This window comes from Giraffa tippelskirchi, chromosome 11, assembly GCF_054371585.1.
Source record: "Giraffa tippelskirchi isolate mGirTip1 chromosome 11, T2T-mGirTip1v1.2.pri, whole genome shotgun sequence".
NCBI lineage: Eukaryota > Metazoa > Chordata > Mammalia > Artiodactyla > Giraffidae > Giraffa > Giraffa tippelskirchi.
The window spans coordinates 4038192-4064152 of NC_137285.1; the positions used below are offsets into that span (position 1 = coordinate 4038192).

General features: G+C 46.9%; 1 protein-coding gene across 28 annotated transcripts in view; it reads right to left on the minus strand.

Annotated features, from left to right (window-relative positions):
- NF2 (NF2, moesin-ezrin-radixin like (MERLIN) tumor suppressor) overlaps positions 1 to 25961 on the minus strand; it is a 67713-nt gene that overhangs the window by 21276 nt on the left and 20476 nt on the right. For 22 of the 28 annotated variants that reach the window (XR_014069007.1, XR_014069010.1, XR_014069009.1 and 19 more), the window contains 8 exons: positions 25284 to 25409; positions 23266 to 23388; positions 21075 to 21158; positions 10578 to 10646; positions 9533 to 9615; positions 7606 to 7681; positions 4557 to 4691; positions 289 to 363 (listed from right to left, as the gene is read on the minus strand). Coding sequence is in view for 25 of the 28 variants with exons in the window: in XM_081542705.1 (XP_081398831.1) it covers positions 289 to 363; positions 4557 to 4691; positions 7606 to 7681; positions 9533 to 9615; positions 10578 to 10646; positions 21075 to 21158; positions 23266 to 23388; positions 25284 to 25409 (771 nt within the window). In the remaining 3 variants the exon portion in view is untranslated. The remainder of the gene's footprint in view (positions 1 to 288; positions 364 to 4556; positions 4692 to 7605; positions 7682 to 9532; positions 9616 to 10577; positions 10647 to 21074; positions 21159 to 23265; positions 23389 to 25283; positions 25410 to 25961) is intronic. The other 6 variants (XM_081542707.1, XM_081542702.1, XM_081542711.1 and 3 more) reach the window with 4 other exon arrangements.

Below are 25961 nucleotides of genomic sequence, written 5' to 3' on the forward strand. Positions count from 1 at the left end.
GTAAAAATGGCAAGTGACAGAGGAATAAAGTTGACAGCATGTGTATACATTTCAAGAACAAACAAAATTTGCTGTTTTCCTTGTTTTGCCATACGTGAAATAAAAGTTCTTGAATATCAGGAGGGATACTCAGCACACAGCTGCGAACACTGGTCACCCTTGGGGAGCAGAGGGCCGGCAGGGTGCCAGTGTGGGAGGGGGTTCCCACAGTGATGGGAGTGTGCTAAAAAGGCTTTCAGATTCACAGAAAAACTACAGTCGGTAATAAAAATCAGGATCTTAACTTACCAGCTTATTGACACGAAGCTTTGAGGAGTTAAATTTGAAGACATCGATTTTCTTATCCAAAGGCTTAATGGTAAACTGAAAGGAAAATGCAGAAAACAGCTTCAGCTTCTGACAGCCTAGAGGCGCTACCACCAACTGGGCAATTCCACAAAGGTGGCGACCCCCTGGCAAAGATCCTGGTCCCAGGAGGTTCAGGATCCTGGAAGCTGGGTTCTTAGCACCATCTTAGGCTTGGAAACCTGAAGTTACGCCCTCGATGGGCCCGACCTTGAGGCCAACGCTGGAAGGGCCACCTCGGAGTCTAAGGTGGCTTAGTTCCTCCTGAAGGCCTCCAACCTGGCCGGAACTAAACCAACCACAGTCAACTGCTCAACAAGTCACATCAATCGTCACTGCCTTGCTGGGTGGCACAGACCACGAATCCTCAGAGTTGGAGGGACATGCGCTGGTCTTAGACAAAGAATATGACAGAGAAGCTAAAAGGTAGGAAGGAGGGGCATTCTGGACAGGGCGAGCAATAGAAATAAAGCAGGGATGGGGAAGTGAGCACTGTGTGTGTGTGTGCCTGTGTGTGTTTGTATGTGCATGTGTGTGAGAGAGAGACACAGTATTAGCTCTTTGGTGACCAAGAGAAAACCATGGGAGGGGCTTCCCTGGTGTCTCAGTGGTAGAGAATCTGCCTGCCAATGCAGGAGACACGGGTTCGATCCCTGATCCGGGAAGATCGCACATGCCTTGAAGCAACTAAACCCACGCATCACAACCATTGAGCCTGTGTTCTAGAGCCCGGGAGCCATAACTACAGAGCCCACGTGCCACAACTACTGAAGCTGGTGTGCCCTAAAGCCTGTGCTCCCCAACAGGAAAACAAATGCCGCTGCAATGAGAAGCGTGCGCACCTCAACTAGAGAGCAGCACCTGCTCCCAGAAACTAGAGAAAAGCCTGTGCTGCGATGACGACCCAGGGCAGCCAAAGAGATAAAGAAATAGAGTTTTATGTATATGTATAAGAGAAAACCAGGGGCTTAAACTGGGAGGAAGGCAGGAGTTGGGCGTGGGGAGGTGGGCTGGGGCCGGACAATCAGCAAGGCTTAGATTTGATGTGACAGCAGTCGGGGAGTCACCCCAGATTTCCCAGCATGGGGTTGGCTTGATGATGCTGTTAAGAGAAGGAACACAGTCAAGAGTGACAAAGAATGGACTGGAGTAGAAAAGGAAGACATAACCTTCAAAATCAAAGGGGAGAGGAAGATGAATAAGGATGGTGGTGAGGGAGAAATCAGGAGGAGACCCTTGGGCCAGACTGGGGTCTGGGCCGCATAAAAAGAAAACACCCAGCTGGTGTTCTCACCTCTTCCTGATGAGATCAGACAGAGCCCAGATTCCAAAGCTGCACTTCGGACGTGAAAAACCCACTCCCACGAAAGACTTGCTAAGCAGATAAAGGCAGTCGGGAAGCTCTATTCTTAGATATTTCCTTCCCACGCTACGCTGCCCAACAAGGGGGGAGCACACGGAGGAGAGAGGAACGATCCTGTGTGGCTTTCGGTCAGGTGAGCTGAGAAGCAGCGCTGCTCTTGTGCAGGCTGCTATTTATGAATTTTGAGAGCTTATTTTTGGCCTGGCTGCCAAACCCCAGGGCCGCCAGTGGGAGACCTCAAGGAGCGGGGAATCCACAGGCTCTGCGCCATGCTGGGCCACATGTTTAGCATGCATGGGTCACCTGGAATAAACCAGGACTTGTGCTGTCACAGCACAGCTGTGGGGCAGAACGCCCCGGGCTCCTTCCCATCACGTCCCATCAGCCTGAAAACCCGCGCTGCGTGAGTTACTGACATGATGGCAGGCGATGGTGCCTGGCCCCCGGGAGAGGGAACATTAGAGTTTCACATCGGGCTGTACGAGGGGAGCCTTCGCTGCCTGGCTTCTGTGAAGGACGAGTGTCTCGGGACCTTTCAGCACGCCAAGTGTGCGGATGTGCCGTAAACAGACTTTTATGAAATTAGAGATGAAAAACTACCGGCGTACCCTACTGCTGCTTCGAGTCATGTGGAACTTTCCATTTCAGGGCCTTAAAAAAAAGAAATACCTTAAATGCTCATCTCCTGGGCTACGTGCAAAAAATCTGAAAGCCAGAATGTTTTGAGTTAAGAGGCTCAATCTGTCTCTTCAAGCGTGGCCGAGGGGAGCTCAGCCACGTATTGGCAACCGGGGGGCCTGGTGTTCCTCTCCTCAGAGCTGCTGCACCAGGGAAGGGAAAACAGGAAACCGGCTTGGAGCTGGGGGCCCTGCAGGCGACCACGTGAGCCGTCTCTTACTCACTCCCTCCGTGCTCCGGCCTGGCTGTGCGGGAACCAGCCCATCGCTGGGCGCTGCCCGGGCCTGCGTTCCTGGGCCCCGTGTCCTGGGTCTCGGGGCTCGGCCTTCTGTGTCTCCCCAGGAACCGCAGGGGACGTGGCTTCTGCTGGCGCCCCCGCCAGACACAGCTCCTCTGCTCCCTCTGGGTCCCCGCTTCCTGAGGGGCGCGGGGCGACCAGAACGCAGCCCCTCCTCTCCCGGCGGTGTTCCCGTGAGGGCTGAATCACAGCCGGGGCGAAGCTGCTGGCTGGCCGAGAAGCTCCGGATCTCCACCCGCAGTTATGTGTCACGGCAGCTGAGTCACCGCTTGCCTAGAACTTCCTTGAGGGCTGAGGCTGCATTCGCTACATCTTTGTTTCCCTCACGAAGCCTGACACCAAGCAGATGCTCGAAAATTCCTTGAAAATTAACCAGGGATGGGGACTTCCCTGGTGGCCCAGTGGTTAAGAATCCGTCTGCCAAGGCAGGGACACGAGTTTGATCCCTGGTCCAGGAACTAAAATTCCTCACGTCTTGGGGCAATTAAGCCCGAGCGCCGCAACTATTGAGCCTGTGCTCTAGAGCCTGGGAGTCGCAACTACTGAGGCCCGAGCGCCCTAAAGCCTGTGCTCCCCAACAAGAGAAGCCACTGCAATGAGAAGCCCTTGCATCGCTGCTAGAGAAAGCCCACACACTGCAACAAAGACCCAGCACAGCCAAAAATAAATCAACCAATTAAATAAAATGATTTTTAAAACTTAACCATGAACGCGTGAATGAGTGAATGAACACAGGATTACAGCCTTTGGGAAAAGTCACCATCCTGTATCAGTCAGCTCAGTCACTCTTTGCAACCTCATGGACTCCTTATTACTATATAGGACCATCCTATAGAGTAATATACTTGAATTCTACGTTATGGTGTTCATCTGAGTTATCTGAAGTTCATTATTTTTTTTTTAATTTTTTTATTCATACTTTTATTCCAGTTTCATGAAATCTTATGTGTGTACTATGTCATGGTGTTCAATGTGTATATTACTATGAAAGAAAGTGAAAGTGAAGTCACTTAGTTGTGTCTGACTCTTTGTGACCCCGTGGACTGTAGCCTACCAGGCTCCTCCGTCCATGGGATTCTCCAGGCAAGAATACTGGAGTGGGTTGCCATTTCCTTCTCCTGAAGTTCATTATTCTTGAATTCTTATAAGCAAGTTAGTCTGATATCCTTGTTTATATCATTGCTGGTATGTATATATTATTTGTATAATATATATAATACACACAATTCCTATATGTATCATGGAGATTTGAGTGAGTGAGTACAAGTCTCTCAGTCGTGTCGGACTCTTTGCGAGGCCATGGACTATACAATCCATGGAATTCTCCAGGCCAGAATACTGGAGGGGGTAGCCTTTCCCTTTTCCAGGAGATCTTCCCGACCCAGGGGTTGAACCCAGGTCTCCCGCATTGCAGGTGGATTCTTTACCAACTGAGCCACAAGGGAAGCCCTACAGAGATTTATGTATATATAAATATCTGCATCACATTGAATCAAGCTCTGAACACAGAGAGAGTTTAATAACCACCACACTTAAGAGACAAAGAGAATTCTCACCAGAAATAGAAAGCCAAGGAATAAGAAAGGGTTACTTTCTGGTTTGTTTACAGTTTTCTGGGGCTCAGTCCTGACAAGTTGATCTTCCCGGTCTCTTGTTAGTCAGCAGGGACGGTTTAGTGATACTATTTGAAAACAGTATGCCAATATTGTTCTTTAAATGCTATAAAAATCAACAAGCAAAAACCCAAAGCCTGGGAATTAAAGGATCTTGCTGCTAACAAGGAGCAGGCTGGCCTGGGCTGCTCTGGGAGGAGGAGAGACAGAGAAGGTTCTGTCGGGCTGCCGGGGTGTCTGCTGTGCAGACTCAACCTACCTCCTTGTCGCTATAGGAGATGTTCCGGATTTCGTTCCACGGGAAGGAGATCTTGGGGGTCAGTCTGTTCTCAGGGTCATAAATGTGAAGCCCCAAAGCATCCACTCCTAGCAGCAGCTCTGTGCCCTTTTTATTCTGTAGATTCGACAGAGAACAGCTACCGTCAGCTCCAGCTGAGGCTCAAGGTCTTGCTCAGCTTCCAAAAGAATTGACATAGACCATTACGTGTGACAAGTTTCAACAGCTCCTGACAGAAGTCACCACTGTCCTCGGACCTGGGGGGGCCTCCAGCCTCCTGCACCGGGGCAGGGGGAGGCAAAAGGAGACGATTCTTACGACTGGTGCGTCCCATGGAGGGGTCACTGGGGGCGCCCATCACTGCCTCAGGTACTTTGTAACTTTGCCCGCAAGAGACAAAGTGTGAGTGTGCATGCGTTAACAAGAGACAAAATGTGAGTGTGTGTGCTCAGTCCTAAGTTGTGTCCAGCTCTTTGCAACCCCATGGATAGTAGCCTGCCAGGCTCCTTTGTCCATGGTATTTTCCAGGCAAGAATACTCGAGTGGGTTGCCATTTCCTTCTCCAGGGGATCTTTCAACCCAGGGATCAAATCCACGAATCCTGCGTTGGCAGGCGATTCTATACCACTGAGCCGCCTGGGAAGTGTCAGTGGCTAAAACAGCAGTAATGGAAGTGTTGTTACTGCTAATTACATAGCCGGCTTATCACAGATATAGAATAAAAACCTGCAGGGTTAAACACCCCTCATGTTAAAAGAAGAGGTGGTTGTACTACCAGAAAGAAAATTCTAAGAGCTGTGATCAGGTGGCCTTATTTTACTTTAAAATGCAGTTTCAATGCGATAAAGCAAGTGTGCTATAGTAAACTGTTAACTGTGGAATCCAGGCAGTGGGTGTACATAGGTCCTCACTCAAAAGTCTTCCAACTTCCCTGTATGTTGGAAATTTTTTATTGTAAGATATTGGGGAGAAAAAAAATATCAAAATGAATTGAAAGTAGATTATAAATAATTTATAATAAACAGCTCCAATAAAGCTGTTTAAAAATTTAATTGACAGGTTGCATGAAGGCCCCACCTCTAATGGCCGTCCAGCCAGCAACCAGCACACCGGAGAGCAATGCCCGGGTCCTCACGTTGCGGACCACGCGCACCTCCCTGGGTGCGGGCCCCCGCCCTGTGCAGTCTGGCCCTCAAACGGCGGTGGTGGCCAGCTCCCTGCGTCTGACTCCCTTGCTGACAACAAGGAAATGGAACCAAGACCCCAGGGCAGGAAAACAGGTAAGCAAGCGAAGGACGCCCCGAATGTGAGGAGAAGTACCAAGCTAATAGCAGGTGGAGGAGAAGACCTTTTCACTCCATCTAACACCTGGAGTCAGGTGTGATCACCAAAGCGTGAGGGAGAGTTGTGAGCTCGTCTGCAGAGCTTAAAACCACTGCATTAACACAAGTGAGGCTTTGTGCTTTCAAAATCTACATTTTGGAAAGCAAGATATTTCATTATGTTTCTAACTTAAATTTTTAAAGAAAAAAAAAAGGATCCCACCCTCTTGTCTCCTATCACGATGTTTCCAGCACTTCTAGAAAATAAACAGAGAGAGGCAAGGACTGAAGAAGCCCCTTTTAAATTGTTTCAAGCACATAGCTTCCTTAGCGTTAACGTTCCTGAAATTTCACCATCATCTAAGGAAATTTCAGGAACGTTAACGCTAAGACTCTAAAATATCCCTTACCCTCATCTGTCATGCAATATGAGACATATACACACAAAATAGTATAATGTAGTCTGACTGATGCTGTAGAATTAGTGCCCCCAAAGAAACTGTTTTTCGTTTTTTTTAAGAATTATACAAATCTAGTTTTCTACAATGTAAATGGTGGGGCAAGAGAAGTTGTATGGACAAAACCACAGAAATGTGTCAAATGAGTCTGTCCTTAAACCAAATGATTAGCAAATATGAATAGATAAAATTTTACAAAACAACCTTCACTGTTATGATGGAAAACCTTTTAGGCATTTGTACACTATATAAAATGACATGATTTGTCAGTGCACCTTATTTTATGCAAATAATCCATTAAAGATATGTATTTAGAAAACAAAATAGAAAGCTATCCCGAGGGTATTTTAAATCTGTTTCAATTTACCTAAATGTAATACAAAATTTTGGAGAAGGAAATGGCAACCCACTCCAGTATTCTTGCCTGGGAAATTCCATGCACAGAGGATCCTGGCAGGCTACAGTCCATGGAGGCTCAAAGAGTAGGACATGACTTAGTGATTAAACAACAACAAATACAAAATTTATGGCCACCCCAAAAAGGAAAGCAAGCCTTAACTATAATGACTATGGTGGCCCACTGTGGATGGTTGTTTTTTTTTTTTAACTGTCTGCTCATCTACAGTTTGGAACCGGCTATGAAATAGGGCAGCAAATCGCATGAATTCTTTGGAAGGCACTGCATCCAGCAACAGAACCTTGGGAGGAAGATGCTCAGGGTGTTTAAAAAAAAAAAAAAGATGCTCTGAGGGCTGGACGGTGGGCTGAAAACAAACGCTTCTCCAGTGTACAAGCCACGGGTTCCCAGACGACAGCGGAGTATTAATGGTCTGAGTAGAAAACCAATTAGCCTGCCAGGGAGAGTTCCCACCCAAACAAATCAGTAATCTGTAAAAGCAGCTTTACTCTCCTCGTGTCCTGAGGGGAGAAAGTATTTACAGGTGTTCCCCGTGGGCCCGGATCTCACAGAGCCAGAAATAATCGAATGTTCCACCAGAGCATTCAGACGGGGTTCTGCCGAGGCAGGACAGGGCCCCCCGAGGCTCCACCGACACTTCATTACCCAGCATCTAATTGAAGGCCCAGAATAGAAACTGAGGCTCTCGGACCCTCTCCCCTGCCTCTTCCCTTGTTGGCCACTGAACCGGCGAAGGGTCTGCCACCCTGGGACCAGGAAGGACCCATTTCAGCAGTCTGCCCCTAATTCCGCCTCCATCTACGCCCTGGGAACTCGTGGGGGCTTCCACACACCCGGATTGTGAAGTAGTTCACACCGTACATCTCCAGGTCCTGAGCTATCTTTAAATACTCCATCTCCGCTTCGTCCCTGTGAAGAGAAGGAAAGACTCCGTCATTGGAGCGCAGCGGGCGCCAAGCTGAGCCTCGAACCCACGTGAAGATGTGAGCCTGGCAGCTCCCGGCCCGGCTCTGTCCAACCCTGAGTCTATTAACCACACTGAGGTCAGGCAGAACTTCCCATCCCCGTGAAAACAAGAGAACAGATTCATTAGCGTGTCTCTTGGCTTCAATTTCACGCTTTGCCCTTGGTAACAGTGACACCAGTCTCAAGTAATTCGAGATGAGCACGTGGTGTATCTGCTCCCTCAGATGGATCTGGATGTTCACAATTTTATTTCAGCTGTTGCTTTATCCAACTGCGTGCTTCCTTCACCTAGAAGGTTTTGGTAACGAAGCATCTCTGTCTGCAAGCAATCTGAGAGCCCCCTTCCTGATCTGATTCCTTTGGGTGTTGCTGGAGGTTGGGGTGAGAGCAATCCAGGCTGTAAAACCCCAGCCAGGATGCCCACTCCCAAGTTATGAATCAGACTTAAAGGCAGCTCTGGAAGTAGCGATGACTTGCAAAAAACTCTCAGACAGGTATAGTGTTGAAACATCTTCACTCAAGTCTATGATCTTTCCATCTTCTCTTCTCCAATCTCATAATGGCCTCAAATGAATTTTAAAAATTCAACCCCTAGGGAACACTGTGGTGGCAAGCTGAAGTAACTTGAAATCACACATGTATTGTTGATGTACCATTGTTTGGAAGATTGTTTGATGTTATTCGTAACAACAAAAAACAGGAAACAACCCAGCAACCTAAATGCTTGTCAACAGTGGGATGGATAAATAATGAGTGGTCTATTAATACAGTGGAATATTACATAGCAGTGAAAAAGGGGGAACCACTGCTACAGGCCACAAGCCCAAATTGCACAATAGGACCCTGAGTAAAAGAAGTGAGGCCCCGATAATAGAAACTGATCGCACTTCTATCATCTTTAAAACTGACAACACTGACCCATGGAGTTGGATGTAGGAGAGTGGCCACCTTTGGGGAGGAGTGAAGGGGGCACACATGCTTTCCTGTCACGTGCTGTTTTCACTTTGTAAGAATCCATCAAGTGTTATATTTATGACTTGTCTACTTTCTGGGATACTTTTGTTAAGAGTTAAAAAAAAATGTCATAGGAAGTTGATTTGAAAATGAGAAAAAAAATGTTAAAGGCTAACGAGAAGATGATTAATTCCCAAAGTGACTGGGGAAAAGCTAACGATACTTGAGATACAAAATTTCACCTTTGAGATCACAAAAATTAGATTGGTAATTGTTGGGGATTGGATGGGGGAGGGAGGTGGGGCCCTTTCACACTCTGCCCACAGGCGTGTAAACGGGTACAGCTTTTTTGGAGGACGATTTGGGAGGCACCTTTCAAGACGCAAAACGCTCACCTCCTTTGACTCAGCAACTCTTTTTCTTTTGAAGGATCTCTCCTCAGAACGACTCATGCAAGTATATAATGATGTAAGATTGTACACTGCAGAACGTTCTGTGAAACTGAGAGAACTACAGCTACTCCAAACACCATCAGTCAAGGCATGGACGCAAAAGCTACGGGGCATGCACACAATAGGAATCTTAAAATGAACCTACATGAGCACTGAATGTGAATGAGGCAGGTCTGTACATCCTGACAGGCGGGAAGTACCCACGCCCCCACGCGCTAGAAAAGGGCCACACACAATACTGGAGCCCGGAGTGGCTGCCAGCGCTTGCTTTTTCTTTTGTGTACTCCGGTACTGCATTTTGTTCAACAAGCATGTCCCAGTTTTGCAGTTCCTTAAAAAAGAAAAAGAGGCCCACGGCGAAACGTCCACCAGCGAGGAGCAGCCTCACCTGGCTCGGCCTCGGTGCTCCGCGTACCAGGCTGTGATCCTCTCCTCCCACATTTCTGGAGTCATCTGATACAGATTTATTACCTGGCGGGGAAGAGAGCAAAACAAAAAACCCACACACAAAGGAAGTTTGGGTAGTGTGCACCTTTTTGATAATTACAAATCATTTTTATAAAATAACAAGACGCGTATGTGTGTGTGTGTGTGTGTGTGTTAGCAGCTCAGTTGTGTCCAACTCCTTGTGACCCCATGGACTGTAGCCCTCCAGGCTCCTCTGTCCCTGGAATTCTCCAGGCAAGGATACTGGAGTGGGTAGCCATTCCCTTCTCCTGGGGATCTTCCCCACCCAGGGATTGAACCTGGATTTCCCACATCGCAGGCAGATTCTTTACCATCTGGGCCATCAGGGGAGCCTCAAAAGCCGCATACAGAGGGCCAGCCACAGGTAGAGGTGGGTGAGTAAATGATCACCATTCAATCTGAGCCACAACTCAGAAGGCTGCACCATTTCTCAGGCTGGCAGTGGCCCCTCTCTCCTGGGCCATGCAGCCCAGAGGTCAGACCTCGCTCAGGAACAGGACTCCCTGGCCTGAGAGCTGCCTTTGACTCTTACAGAAGCCATCAGGGGAGCAGGTCAAATCAGGGGAAACGGGGGAGCAGGCCTTATCACACACATCAGCTGAGTGGAGCTAGAGAATCAGAAGTGGCTAAAGAGAGAGCAGGGCCTGCTTCTGTGGATAATCAACACGACCAAGGGATTAAAAGCTACACCCGTCTACCCACCCTCCGAAGCTGCAAACAGCTCACTTCCTCAGGCTGAACTCAGGTTGCTCCATGCCGGTCCCTGGGAATTGGTGTTGCTCACCCACCTTTAAAGAAAGGACCATCTGCAGGCTGAGCCTGTCCTCACAACCCCAAAGGAATTCCACAAATCTTTACTCAAGACCGGTGACAAAACATTCATGAAAACGTTCTCGATACGGCCATCCCGTATTTCTGCAGGTCCTTCAGTTATGTCTTCCCAAACGGGAAATTTGATTTCTTACCCTTTTTGGAAGCAATTCCTCTTGGGCCAGAAATCCTCGCTTGTGAACAGAGGGGTCATAGTCACCGTACTGGAAGGAGAAGAGAAGGTGAACGAGGAGTTGAGATTCTAAAGATAACTGCGTTTCTGAACAGGTCAACTCAGCCTCCGTCCCTCCCAGCTCCCGGGAAGCAATGCAATTCCGATGACAAGTCAAGATTTCAACCTCGCTAGTTTGTTATCCTTGGATGAAGATACAAAGCTGATTATATCTGTGAACAGAGTTGCATAATCCTATACCGGATGGATGGGTGACGTGCTAATAAGAATGTGACATTTGTAGAGAAATGTGGCTACATTTTCTAACTCCTGAAGGAAGCCACTGCTACCAAAACATTAGGTTTTGAAAAGAGACAACAAAACACAACTGGGTGTGAGATGTGATTAGCATTGCGTGATAAGAGGCTTACCTACACACACTTATGCTGCTACTGCTGCTAAGTCGCTTCAGTCGTGTCCGACTCTGTGCAACCCCATAGACGGCAGCCCACCAGGCTCCCCCGTCCCTGGGATTCTCCAGGCAAGAACACTGGAGTGGGTTGCCATTTCCTTCTCCAATGCATGAAAGGGAAAAGTGAAAGTGAAGTTGCTTAGTCGTGTCTCACTCTTAGCAACCCCGTGGACTGCAGCCCACCAGGCTCCTCCGTCCATGGGATTCTCCAGGTAAGAGTACTGGAGTGGGGTGCCATTGCCTTCTCCACACACACTTCTGAGTGGCTGGTAATTGGAGCCAAGTGCTAGGTGGGAGCTAGGGACAGTGCTGGCAATATTTTTAATAGCTTTCATTCAAGGCTCTGAAAAACACTTTGGAAAAATCTGTTGTCAACACTGTCATCTTTACCGTACAGACAAAAAAAAACAAGTAAAAGGTTAACTGATTTTCCTAAAGCTGCAGAGAGAATCACTAGGAGGGCCAGAAATCGGCCCTGCATTTTCATGTACCCACAGAGGACAATAACTTGGAACTTCCTGATTTCAAAACAATTATCTCTTTCTTTCCTAGAAAGTTAGTCTGACCAGGAAACAATCAGAAATGAAGGAGTTTTTTTAAAAAGAAACTAACCACAAAATACATAGAACATCAAACCCTGTCTCTTGTCAATTAGCATTCAGAGGTTTTTCGCGTGATCCAAAACAACAAAGCTCGGTATTCTAGTATAATCTTCCATAAACATGTATCCTTTTCACTACCAACGCTGGCAAAAAAAAAAAAAGGGTCTGACTGTTGGCTCTACATCCCATCAAATTGGATCAGGACCACCCTGATCCACCCCTCTCATTGGATCAGGACCACCCCTCTCATTCCCAAGAACCTCAAGTTAGATTTCTGGTGTGTTTTTCAACAGACACTCAACGGGATTGAAAAGAGATGTTTATCATCGACTGGAAATCATGCCTTCTTCCTATATCACCCCTCTATAAAAGCCCCCAGGGTCAATCTCTCTTAGGAATCTCATAATTATCTTGCAAAAAGCAGAATTGTACTACATTGTTGTTTCAGTTTAAAAAATTGGTCAAACTTCAATACTTAAAATAAGCTAGTTTTGGTAATCCTGTTTATACATTTCTTCATTTAAAAAAACTTGAAGGAAACTAGATTCTGTGGGTCTCTGAAAGGCCAGGGAGGTTCAGTTCAGTTCAGTTCAGTTCAGTTGCTCAGTAGTGTCCGACTCTTTGCAACCCCATGAACTGCAGCACGCCAGGCCTCCCTGTCCATCACCAACTCCCGGAGTCCATCCAAACTCATGTCCATCGAGTCGGTGATGCCATCCAACCATCTCATCCTCTGTCGTCCCCTTCTCCTGCCCTCAATCTTTTCCAGCATCAGGGTCTTTTCAGATGAGTCAGCTCTTCACATCAGGTGGCCAAAGTATTGGAGTTTCAGCTTCAACATCAGACCTTCCAATGAATACCCAGGACTGATCTCCTTTAGGATGGACTGGTTGGATCTCCTTGCAGTCCAAGGGACTCTCAAGAGTCTTCTCCAACACCACAGTTCAAAAGCATCAATTCTTCGGCGTTCAGCTTTCTTTATAGTCCAACTCTCACATCCGTACATGACCACTGGAAAAACCATAGCCTTGACAAGACAGACCTTTGTCGGCAAAGTAGTGTCTCTGCTTTTTAATATGCTGTCTAGGTTGGTCATAACCTTCCTTCCAAGGAGTAAGCGTCTTTTAATTTCATGGCTGCAGTCACCATCTGCACAGGAACTGTACCAGCTTTAACAGTCCTCTGGGGGAGGGTGCAGGTAGGAGCCTGGAAATGGGGGAGGGGAGTGGGGATGGGGGTGGGGGGGAGACTTCTTAAAATTCAATCTCAGCTCCTTCATTTTTTAGCAGTGACCTTGGAAATTTTGTGTCCCAGTTTTCTCATCTACAAAATGGGGATAATAACAGTACGTATCTTACAGGACTCTCCTGGGGGATCAAATGGAATACCCGTAAAATTTTTTTTAAAACTATGACTAATACACAGCATTCAGTACAACCTGATGTCAAAAGATAAAAACTCAGGTCATGCCACCTCTCCAAGTCCACTTCCAAATTATCAAAGGAGAATGTTGGTCTTGGAGGGTTCTGAAGGGGCGCTCTGGACGCCTGAGAGGTCCCCTGAGGCCTCAAGCGGGGAACCCTCTCTTTAAAGCTCAGCTTCGCCATCTGGAAAGTGAGGGTCAGAATAGTGCCTGCCTCCTGGTGTGTGTGTGTGTGTGACAAGGATGAAGAGTCAGGGAAGCATTCTGCACGGTGCCCGGCTCATAACGTGTCAGCTGTCACTGTCGTGCCCTGCGTTAATTATAAAGATGCTGGTCACTCTTGGCTTCTCTGATTTTTGGAGGGACAGAATGATAAAGAAAGCCCTTGTTGCATTTGCAAACCTCTCTGAGTGCTTCTGCAAGCTAATATGCAAAGTGAGAGCTGTAAATTCAGGTTCCCAAGGCTTGCGAGAGTAATGACCCACATTATCATATTGAACTCCCACCCCGGCACTGATCAAACGTTATATCTGAGCACCAGGGAGGTGGCAGGGACGCTGCTGAAGGAACTTCTCCCGTGGACTAGTTCCACATCGGACATTAAAGCCACCTTGAGGTATGGGTCTGCTCTTAAATGTCTTTTGAAAACACAAAACAAAACAAAAGACCCTCCAGTTGTGGCAGCTGGTGAATATAAAGTAGAGTCACACCACCCCATGGATGCAGATGGCTGTTCCCCCGTCTTTCATGTACAGAGGCTCCCTGATAAAACAAGCAGGAGTGAATCTGCTGGGAAGCTATAATGAAGCTTGGGTTTCAGGCCTCTGCACCTGCGTGGGCCTTGACCTAATTTTATATTCATAATTTGGTGTTCTTGCATTGAAAGAACCCCCTAAATTTTAGAAGTTTCGGGCCCCATAGCACCTGGGTCCACCCCTGATACAAACCAATGGAATTTAAATTCGAGAAGGGAGTTCACCGGCCTCCTGGGAAGAAAAGGGAACAGAGCAGCAGAAATGTTCTAAGCTCTCAAGGGGAAATAATGGGGCAGCTGGCCGTTTAATGAATTTTAAGGACATGTCGAGAGATGGTGTCAGGTGGGCGTAAAAACCTAAGCGCAGAGTAGGTAGCACAGGCGGGGAAGACCCAGGACACTCACGGTGATGTTGTCCACGCTTAGGGCAGGGAGAGAGGAATTGGTTCACGTCGAGACCAAATTAAATTTTAAGAAACCAATTTGCCAGTGAATGATGAGGGAAGTCAAGAGTTTAATGATATGTGGATCTTTGCATCTTAAACTTCTCTCCCAGAAGCTTTTCGTTTCCATTAGTTTTACTTTACCACCTCTGGCCACTTGTGAGAAGTTTAGACGTTTGAGGCAGTTCCACAGCCCTCCACCCCCGACTTCAGAGTTTAAAACGAAAATAGTCTCTGTTGCTATAAATAGCATGTTTCCATCCCTAATGTATGGTTTAGAGAGTCTGAAGGTGTCTGCTTTTCATTGGGGTAACTTAACCTGCGACAGGTTTATTCACAATAAAAGAAATGAGAAAAAAAGAAAGGAGTCCACCTTTTAAAGGACTCTCAGAGTCACTTCTCAAACAGAAACCCATACTTTCCCCTGCTTATATGTATGAAAAATTAGACCAAACGCTCTGAACAGGATTTCACAAAACACAAAGGTCTAATCAATACATATATAGACTAGGTAGACAGATCCCTACCACACACTGGTCACTAAATTCCGGATGGATTAAAGACTTAAACTTATAAACAGAAATCCATAAAAACATCAGGATAAAATATTGAAGAACATGTTTATACTAAGGTTGATGAAATCATTTGAAATCAAAAGTCACTTAAAACATAAAAAGACTGACAAGTCTGACATGTAAAAAAAATCAAAGATTGATATTCATAATATGTGGACCTCCTGTAAATCAACTGCTGTTCAGTCCTCAGTCGTGTCTGACTCTTTGCAGCCCCACAGACGGCAGCACACCGGGCTTCCATGTCCTTCACTGTCTCCTGGAGTTTGCTCAAAGTCATGTCCATGGAGTTGATGACTTAGGTTCTAAACAACAACAAATCCCTGTGCTATACAGTACAACCTTGTTTCAGTTCAGTTCAGTGGCTCAGTCGTGTCCGACTCTTTGCGACCCCATGGACTGCAGCACGCCAGGCTTCCCTGTCCATCACCAACTCCTGGACCTTGCTCACACTCATGGCCATCGAGTCGGTGATGCCATCCAACCATCTCATCCTCTGTCGTCCCCTTCTCCTCCTGCTTTCAATCTTTCCCAGCATCAGGGTCTTTTTCAATGAGTCAGTTCTTCGCATCAGGTAGCCAAAGTATTGGAGCTTCAGCGTCAGTCCTTCCAATGAATATTCAGGACTGATCTCCTTTAGGATGGACTGGTTGGATCTCCTTGCTGACCAAGGGACTCTCCAGAGTCTTCTCCAACACCACAGTTCAAAAGCATCAATTCTTTGGCAGTTTCCTGGGTTTGAAATATTTCCACGTGTGTGCATTGCTAAGTCACTTCGGTCATGTCTGACTCTTTGCGACACTATGGACCATGGCCCGCCAGGCTCCTCTGTCCATGGGATTCTCCAGGCAAAAATACTGAAGTCGGTTGGCACGCCCTCCTCCAGGGGATCTTCCTGACCCAGAGTTTTTAGGTCTCCTGCATTCCCAGGCGGGTTCTTTACCACCAGCACCACATTTAATTCTTTTTCTTGGTTACTGGTGAGACTGAGCATCTTTTTGTATTTACAGATTCTTCTCATAGTCTGTAAACTGCCTGTTATTCATACCCTTTGCTCCCATTTTCCTGCTGTCTTTTTTCTTAGAAACTTATGAGTTCTTTATATTCAAGGATGTATCTGCAATTCTACTTCTAGAGTTGTACCTTAAGGGGAAAAAGCTCTAGCACATGTACACAAGGACGCACATAAAGAGCTTTCAGTAAAACACTACTTATAATAGGGAAACAGCAGAAACTAAACCTACCTCCTCCTCAGGAGGCTGGAAAAATAAATTAGGCTTATTCATCAGTGGCTACCGTACAGCAGTTAGAATCAATGAACTACATCTACACGTCCAACGTGACGCATCTCAAAATCAACATTGAGAGAAAATACCCATTTGTAAAATGATAAGTCCCTCCAAAAGGGAGATATGCAGAGGACAGCACCACTTATATCAAGTTTTGCCTTCTGAGTATTTTTTTTCCTGGATATTATATTTTTTTCCTGGATATTTTTTATTTTTAAAAATTTTACTATTTATTTTGGCTGTGCTGGGTCTTCATTGCTGCCCACAGGCTTTCTCTAGTTGCAGCAAATGGGGGCTACCCTCCAGGTGTGACGCACGGGCTTCTCATGTGGTGGCTTCTCTTGTTGAGAAGCACAGGTTCGAGGCGTGAGAGCTCATCAGTCGTGGCCCAGAGGGCTTGAGAGCTCAGGCTCAGTAACTGGCACATCCGCCCAGTTGCTCCTTGGCGTGTGGAATCCTGCCGGACCACGGATTGGACCTGTGTCCCCTGCACTGGCAGGTGGACTCTCTGTGACTGGGCCACCAAGGAAGTCCCTTTTCCTGGCTATTTTAGTCAGTCTCCTCCCATCCAGCTGACCGCTACCCAAGGTGTGAACCACACAGTCTTGCCTGGATGACCACCACAGCCTTCTACCAGGTCTCCTTGCTTCCAGACTGGTGTTCCTCCATTCCGACCCTCACACGGCCACCAAAGGATCTGTCTAAAATGTAAACCCTTCCCTGGCTCTGCATCATCCACAGGGTGAAGTTAAGACTCTTTATGATATGATCCCAGCAGACCTCTCCAGCGTCAACTCTTACACTCGCTCTAACTACACTTTTCAGACACCCAACTTCTTAGTTGCCTTTTGGCGCTCTGCCCCTGATTGGCATCAAAGTACACTAAGAAACAACAAGCCTCCTCTCACCAGTCCTTCCCCTCTCCGAACACTAGGAATCTGCCGGCCAGCCCTGCAAGATTGGGGAATTACAAACCATTCTCTCTCCAAGTCATTTTTATTAAGAACACATTTTCAAACTGTCAGTATGAAATCCAACAGGTGGCTTAAGACATTGCAAGATGGTTTGGTATGTCACATGACTAGGCAAAAAAAAAAAACCAGCCCATATTTTTAATTGAAATATAACCTAAACTTCAACTATGAAATATGGTTCTTGTTAACTGAACCATGTGATTAATATTTGTATTTATGCTTTAAGGGTAATTGTTTCTTTATGCTTTGTAATGAACTGAACTATATCAGCTGAACAGCTGAAACACTGTAATGAATACATTAGTGCGTAATTACATCCCATGTGTTAATGCACTCAAATTCACTTTCCCCACCACACTTTTACAGTTCCTGTCTGTCTCAGAAAGGTTGTGGAAGAGAAGAAATGGAATATAATGGAAGGAACAGATACAATTTATTGAAAACTTTGGAGGGGTGTGACCATATAAATGAACTTTGGATTTAGTGAAAGAGGTGGTTCCAGTGTGGTACCCAGAGACCCCTCTCATGGTATGAGCAAAAGCTAAGTGAGGCAATCAGACTCTAGGGTTCTCATCCCAGCTCCATTCTCTAGCTCCTTTTTCCTTCAAATCCTATCCATCAGGAAGTGGGCTATAGGGGGACTTCCTGGTGGACCAGTGGTTAAGACTTTGCCTTCCAATGCAGGGGGCACGGGTTTGATCCCTGGTCGGTGAGCTAAGATACCACATGCCTCTTGGGCAAAAAAAAAATAAAAAACAGAACATAAACAACAGAAGCAGTACTATAACAAATTCAATAAAGACTTTAAAAATGGTACACACATTTAAAAAAAAAACTCAAAAAATAGTGGGCTATAAATTCTAATTAAAACAGAATTAACATCAAGTATTGTGAGACGAATTATTAACCTTTCCTGATCCTTAGCTTCCAGAAAAGACTCCCCTGAGAAATTTCAAGAAATATTTTTATAACACTGTGTAAAACGGTAAGACGCTACAGACATGTGAGATCAGATCAACATTACACCCAGAGGTACCCTATTGATATCAACAGCTGTCCTAGAAACTGGAAGCGTGTTCCAATAATCCTTAGCTTCCCAAATGCAGACTCGAAGCCATAGATCACCTTTGTTTGTACGACTGTGACAATTTACACCGGGAAAAACAGCTAGAAAACGCTTCTCCATATGAACCACATATGCTGTCTGTGCATCAGTTTCATCTCTAAATTAGGAGGATCCAAATCAGGAGGGCTTTCCTACAGTGAAATCTGTTTAAGCAAACATCTGCTGGTTCCCTGAAAAGTTATTTTTTTTCCACAGGTGACCTTTGAATTTGGGGGCCCCCCAAATTTGTGCAAACACAGTGTGGCCTTTGAGAACTGAAGTCCTCCATAGGGAGGTAGTATCCTTGGGAGCCTGGGCCTCCTCCCGGCTGGGGAGAAGGCGGGTGGGAGAGGAGCTCGGTTCCGGGCCAGGAAGTGCTCAGATTTAATGAAAGTGACAACTGCTTCATCACTGTCAGGGCACTACTGATTGAAAGGACATGTTTTTTTCCCTGTTATTAATATTCTTAATCAAAGCAGAAAAGGAAACATATGTTTTAGTTGAATCCAGGCCCATTTTCTGTTTTCTCAGTTACTCATTTGTCAGGGCAGCGGGATAGGCAAGGCACAAGATGCAATCCCAAGGCGGCGGGTTCTGCCCTGAGCTTTACCCAAGGTTGCTCGAACGACCTTGAATAAACCGCTGAGGGCAGAGAGGCTCGCTTCGTGTCTGTATCTGTGACAGAGTCAACAGCCTCCTCTCGGGCTGGCGGATACACAGCAAATATTAGAAGAGTCATCCAGCAACCCTGATGCGCCTGTTGGTGTGACGAGCGTGCACAGACCCTTTTCTCCTCCAAACGATGGGCCAGTTTGTTCCCTTCCTGGCTTTGATCTGAAATTATCTTAAGCTCCCCTTAAAAAGTGGGCTAAGAGGTTGAGGGTCTTATTAATTTCTGGAACGTTTCAGGGAAATGGCTTTATGGAGACCTCTAATTAAAAAAGAAAAATGATAACTGAAAAGATTATGCAAAATCACAAAGGTAATGAAAGTGACCCAGTTCTGAGGTCATCTTCCCATGCTGCAGTGAAAGGGGGTAGCGAAGGCACCAAGGGCAAATAGCATGTAGGGGGGAAATGATGGGAGGAAGGGATAGTTAGGGAGTTTGGGATGGACATGTACACACTGCTGTATTTTAAATGGATAACCTGGCCTGGAGGAAGCACAAGCTGGAATCAAGATTGCTGGGAGAGATATCAATAACCTCAGATATGCAGAAGACATCACCCTTATGGCAGAAAGTGAAGAGGAACTAAAGAGCCTCTTGATGAAAGTGAAAGAGGAGAGGGAAAAAGTTGGCTTAAAGCTCAACGTTCAGAAAACTAAGATCATGGCATCTGGTCCCATCACTTCATGGCAAATAGATGGGGAAACAGTGGAAACAGTGGCTGACTTTATTTTTCTGGGCTCCAAAATCACTGCAGATGGTGATTGCAGCAATGAAATTAAAAGATGCTTACTCCTTGGAAGGAAAGTTATGACTAACCTAGACAGCATATTAAAAAGCAGAGACATTACTTTGCCAACAAAGGTCCATCTAGTCAAGGCTATGGTTTTTCCAGTGGTCATGTATGGATGTGAGAGTTGGACTATAAAGAAAGCTGAGCACAGAAGAATTGATGCTTTTGAACTGTGGTGTTGGAGAAGACTCTTGAGAGTCCCTTGGACTGCAAGGAGATCCAACCAGTCCATCCTAAAGGAGATCAGTCCTGGGTGTTCATTGGGAGGACTGATGTTGAAGCTAAAACTCCAATACTTTGGCCACCTGATGCGAAGAGCTGACTCATTTGAAAAGACCCTGATGCTGAGAAAGATTGAGGGCAGGATGAGAAGGGGACGACAGAGGATGAGATGGTTAGATGGCATCACCGACTCGATGGACATGAGTTTGGGTGGGCTCCAGGAGTTGGTGATGGACAGGGAGGCCTGGCGTGCTGTGGTTCATGGGGTCGCAAAGAGTCGGACACAAGTGAGCGACTGAACTGAACTGAACCAATAAGGTCCCAGTGTGCAGAGCAAGGAACTCTGTTCAATGTCAAGAGGCAGCCTCGATGGAGGGGAGTTTGGGGGAGAATGGATACACCTGTATGTATGCCTGAACCCCTTGGCTGTCTACCCGAAACTATCACGACATTGTTAATTAGCTATACTCCAAGGTAAGTTAAAAAGCTAAAAAAAAAAAGAGCAAGTGGCATGTGACTACAGCAGGAAACCTGAGGAGCATGAAGCACCCTGGGTGGACCTTACGGTTCATCTTATAAGAACAGAGTGGATAGGAACACTGCTCCCTGCCCCTCCATTCCCAAACTGCAGCCATTTCTCTGTGAAAGACTCTCAGGTCACCAGACAGCTCCGCTGGGCTCAGTGGGCCTGAGGGCCTGCAGTGCCCACCATAAGCAGGGCCAGCACACGCGTCGGGGTGCATGAAACAGACCATTCTCTAGGGTGTGGTCCCGACACATAGGGCCGCTGGTCCTCAGAAGATGCGTTTGCAGTGAGGACCTGGGCCTTTCTGACCTCAAGGGCACATCTGGCTAAAACTGGAGATGACAAACTCATAAGAGAGGTTGGCCCGGTGACTATAATTAACCACTTGTGCAAACAGGATTACACAGAAAATTCATCAAGCTGTACACTTATCGTTGGTGCGCACACACACACTCTCACAAGATGGTACACAAGTGGGACAGTGAGAGCGGTTCCCCAAGCCCACATGTCCCAGAGCATCCCCCTTTCCGGGGAAAGCCTCTCTGAAGCCCAGAAAGTCCAGAGAAGTGGATGTCTGGCATGATCCCGTGACATGCATCAGCGCTCGGAAAGAATGCCTGTGTCTTCTCTGAGCCTACCTTGGCCTGGACGGCGTAAGAAGCCAGGAGCACAGACGCCTCGGGAGGGCAGTAGATCTTTTCATCCAAGATCTGCTTCTTTACCTGCGAGGGGCGACAGGGGAGGCGTGACAACGCGTGTGCGGAGGGGAGCCGTGAGGGGGGCTCACAGCCGATGCTGAAGGGTGTTCTAACGAGCCCTGCCACACCTGGCTGCTGCTGATTTTCTCACAAAGGGTATGATTTTTTTTATTTTTTTAATGCTGCTGACAGGTTGGGAGTTCAGCCCTGAGAAGTTACTGGTAAGATGGCTAGGCATTAAAAAAAAAAAAAAAATCCATATCTTCTCTCTTCTGTTCATGCTCAAATGCTGAAGAAGAAAACAATCTTTGTGGTGGTTAAGACAGAGACTGACTGGGCTGTGACGGAGGAGAGCTGTGAACTTGAGGGGGTGTCAGGAACAGGCCAAGACTGCAGCCTTGGCCCCTGCCGAGCACACACACAACCAGACCAAATGGAGTCTGCTTTTTGAAGTCTTAACATGAGCCCAAAGTCAGCGAGGCCACTGAGTTATGACTGCAGGGAGAAAACCATCGCTTTCAATATGCCTGCTCTAAGGAAAAAGGAAGCAATAAAAGCTTGATCGATTAAACCTTTAAGTCCACGTGAGGTCCAGGAAATATAATTCTTAGGCCATAATGTTGAATTAACATATCTCATAGCATTTAATTTCTTAGCCTGGTGGGGCAGGGGGATGTTCCAGACGGAGAGGCAGGAGGGCCTCCTCAAGTGGGGGCAGGCTGAAATAAACACAACAGGAAAGCCAACTCTCCTTCACAGACGTCAACAGTCACCAGATTCATAAAAGTAGTAAATTTTGCCTTGCTCAGCCGTGAGAGTGCTCCAGCATTCCAGTGGGAGGGGAAATTGAGCCAAAGTCGAATGGAGAGTAGGCACTGCTTCCAAGAAAGCCATCTCTATAAGGCCGGGACGTTCTGGGGCCCAGAAGGTCATTGTGTGGCTTCATTTAAAGCAGGGCAACTCTCTAACTCTTGGGGTTTCAAGCCACACTATAGAAAAGCTGAGAGGACTTCCCTTTAACATGAGAATGTTGTAGAGGGAATATGTATACATATGCATATACATATACACTTTTTTTGGGGGGGTAAACTTTGTTGTTTTGTTGTTCAGTTGCTAAATTATGTCTGACTCTGCAACCCCATGCACTGTAGCCCTCCAGGCTCCTCTGTCCGTGGGATTTCCCAGGTAAGAATACTGAAGTGGGTTGCCATTTCCTTCTCTAGGGGATCTTCCCCCAACCAGGAATCGAACCAGCATCTCCATTGGCAGGCAGATTCTTTACCACTGAGCCACCCGGGCAGTCCCATAGGAGGACTAGTGATAGCATATATGCCTGCTTCTAGGAAATCACGTATCTAATGCCCCTGCAGGGTATTTCCTGTCACTGATCTTCCAGCGCCCAGCACCAACCAAGAGGGACTTCCCTGGTGGTCTAGCAGTTAAGACTCCAAGCTTCCACTGCAGGGGGTATGGTTGGGGAACTAAGATGCCAAATGCCTCAAGATAGAGACAGGTTCTAGCTGTCTCTGAACCTCTAATTATGGATCTCCTGGTTTCCTCAATTCAGTGGAACAGTAACTTATGGGATGGCCACCGTGTACTCAGTGAGCCTTGCCTTAAAGAGGCTTACAATCTAAAAGGGGAGTAAGTGGAAAATAAGACAGCCCTAGACAAAGAGAGGCATGAATCCCAAGTGTCAGTGGAGTGCTGAAGTCCCACCTTCACGAGAGTGAATTTTGAACTTTTGGAAGAACTACTCTTTGTAAGACTCTCTGTTCAGACTTCCAGGGCAACTACCTAGTACGTTTAAGTTAGTGGGGAAGCACATGGGATCCCTCTCCAAAGAGATGGATCTACTGAGGGAGCTGCTACTGGCATGGTGTTCTTTCGCCATCACACTTCTGCAATTTCATCTGACACCAATTCTCATCGCTCAAGCAGAGTTCTGTCCTGAAGCTTGTTTTTTCATTACAGAACCAGAGGGACTGGCTTTGCAGAGACAGAGAGAGTTTTCAGGACGTGGAGGCATGTGTGGTCAACACAGAGGGGTCGGTCCAGGCTGCCTCTGTGGCCACGCCTCTGGGGGGGAGGGGGTACTTTTAGGATCGGGAGGTAGCATGGAAAGGGGTACCTGCAGGAAGAATAAGTGTTGCGTGATCTCCTGAACCAGCTCTTCCTCGGCATTCTCAGGATAAAACTTGGCCAGGAAGTGAAAGGTGACCGGCTCTTCCTTTGAGACGTCATGATCCAGCACCTGTGGGATTGCAGAGCGAAAGGAAAACAAACCAGGTTGGCCCCTCTCCCTCCCAGGGCCACCATCAAAGAACCTTCTGCAGGGAGTGTACAAATATTCTTCTCCCTTCTCAGTCCATCACATTCCCCAAGGGTTGTGATTCTACAGTTTGAAGCATTCACAGAGCCATCTGTAACAGGAGGTGATGTACACTCCCACGGTGTCTCTGAACCAAATGAATCAATACCCCCAAGGGGTGAGCGGAGCGAAGAATATTAAGGCACCAATGTTTTCAAGGCTGCAGAGATAGCTAACAACTAGAAATTTATAACCCAAGGGTCTTGGGCACTATCTTTTACGGTAAGCCGAAGGTTTTTTAATTTTCTCAAGTCGTGGAATCTCCCTTAACTGTTTGGTCTTGCTGCCTACCTCCAGCATTTAAGTCCACAGTGGAATGGAGCTTAGAGATGATAAACTAGATCTCTGTCGAATCATCTCATCAATAACTGAGCAACAAGAGGTGAAACATGTCCATCGGGGCAACCCTTTGTTTCAAGGAACCTCTAGAGATGCCCCCACGAACTACTTGAGCACAGCCAGTAAACCATGCGGCCTTTAATCTTCTAACAATTTCATCCACCCACTGGAAAGCTTGAGCCATCTGCTCTCCAGAATGAATTTCATCTCAGGACATAAACATGCCATGTGACAGGCTACAAGGCTCCATTAACATGTGTCATAATTTATTTCTTTTGAGCAGCAGGCTCCATGGCTCCTGAGGCCCCCCAATCTAATATCCATTTGGCCGACACTCAGGTACGACTGCAAATTTACTTTGCCGAGAGCCATAAAATGATACCGACAATTCTGCTGTCTTTGGTGGGTAACCCTCCAGGCTCCTGCCCAAATTCCTGGCCTCGGTGCCTGAGAAATTCAAAACAAACCTGATCTGGGACATTCATGATCGTTGGGAATTTCCATGTGAAATTTATAACCGGCAGCCATCTCAATGTGAAGATCCAGATTTACACACGTAAACACAATTTGAACACTTGGGTTCAGCGTCAAACTAGTGAAAGACAGAAGGCTTGCACTGTTTCTCATGCCAAGTAGTAGATAGTAAGATGGGGTAAGCAATTGCAGGGGTAATCTAATCCGGGGTAAGAATTTGACACTGACTCACTGAGATTCGGGGGTCTTTTAGGAGTTACTGACAAATACGTATGGCCCTGCTCTCAGCATCTCCGCGGTTAGGTAGGCAGGTAAGTAGGTGACAGTGTCTCTGTGCACATATAAGAACCCACGCAGAGGGCAGTTCCCCGAGGCAAATATCCATTTCTGAGCCACATTAGGACTGCTGGGAGCCCAGACTCGTCTACCAGGCCTCAGAGGCCCCAGGAAACACGAGAACAAAAGAGACACTCTTCCTTCACCATGGGGACCAGGGCACTCTTTATTCCTTAGATCACGGTAATGAGTCAATTGAGCTGGGCCATGGTGCTTCTCAAAAAGACTCGAAAAAAATTCCCTAAAGAACATTGGCCCTGAGAAAATCTTTCAAAGACATAAATTGTGTGTGGGGGGAGGAGATAATACAATAGTAATTTTTATTCACAAAGCCTGACTCCTGGTTCAGTCTACTGAACGGCATAAAGACTGGAGCAATCAGGTGACATCCGACGACCAACGAAGAAGCAGCCAGGAATGGTGGCAGGTCAGCCCTGGGGGATTCTTCGGGCCTGGAGAGCAGAGGAAGGGCCTCCCCAGACCCACGTCCCACGTGACTTCCTCTGCGACTGCCCCTCTCTCTACAGGGCACCTGTAATGTTCCATGATGAGCAACAAGCTAGACACACACTCAGGGGAAATTCGGAGCCCACGCCAGCCCCACTAGTGTCATCGGGGCCCGGGCCCACCTTCTTATCCATCTTGAGCCAGGCCACGGTGTCCTTGATTGTGTACTGCAGGCCAAAGAACCAGGTTTCGCGAAGCCCCAGGGTCCGGCACACCAGGTCAAACAGGTCCTTCCCCTTCCACTTCATCTGCAAGGGAAAAAACCCACAGGGGAAGCCGGCTGAGCCTGAGTCGCAGTCTGCTCACAGGAAAAGCCCTCTCCTCTGTGCCCCCGCGCTCAGGTTCCGAAAGGTGGGGATGACGCTGAGATGGCTGATGAACACAGAATTCCTAAATAATTGTGAACCGTCCTACACAAAACCATGAGTGGGAAAATACCAATTAGAGCTTAATGGCTTAATCGCTGCAAAGCATACACAATACCTCCCTTGGACAGTTCCTTTCAGATCTTAATATCACCAAAGCTGCTAATTTTGGAAAGCGGTAAATAGCATCCGCATTTAGGAGAGGCGAGCTTCTCCAGTTAACCCGGGGTGAGCTCCCAGGGACATCCATTTCCTCGAGATTTTACTGTTGATCTTCTTTTTAATCACGACTCTGCCCTTCGATAGAAGGCTAGCTTTCTCAAATGTAAAGGCAAGTTTTACCAGCTATTTTTAAAAGCAGTATAGGGGAGGAAGTTGTAATCAAAGTCACAAATCAGGGGAAAAGGCAGCATCAGAGACCAGCCAGCAAAATCA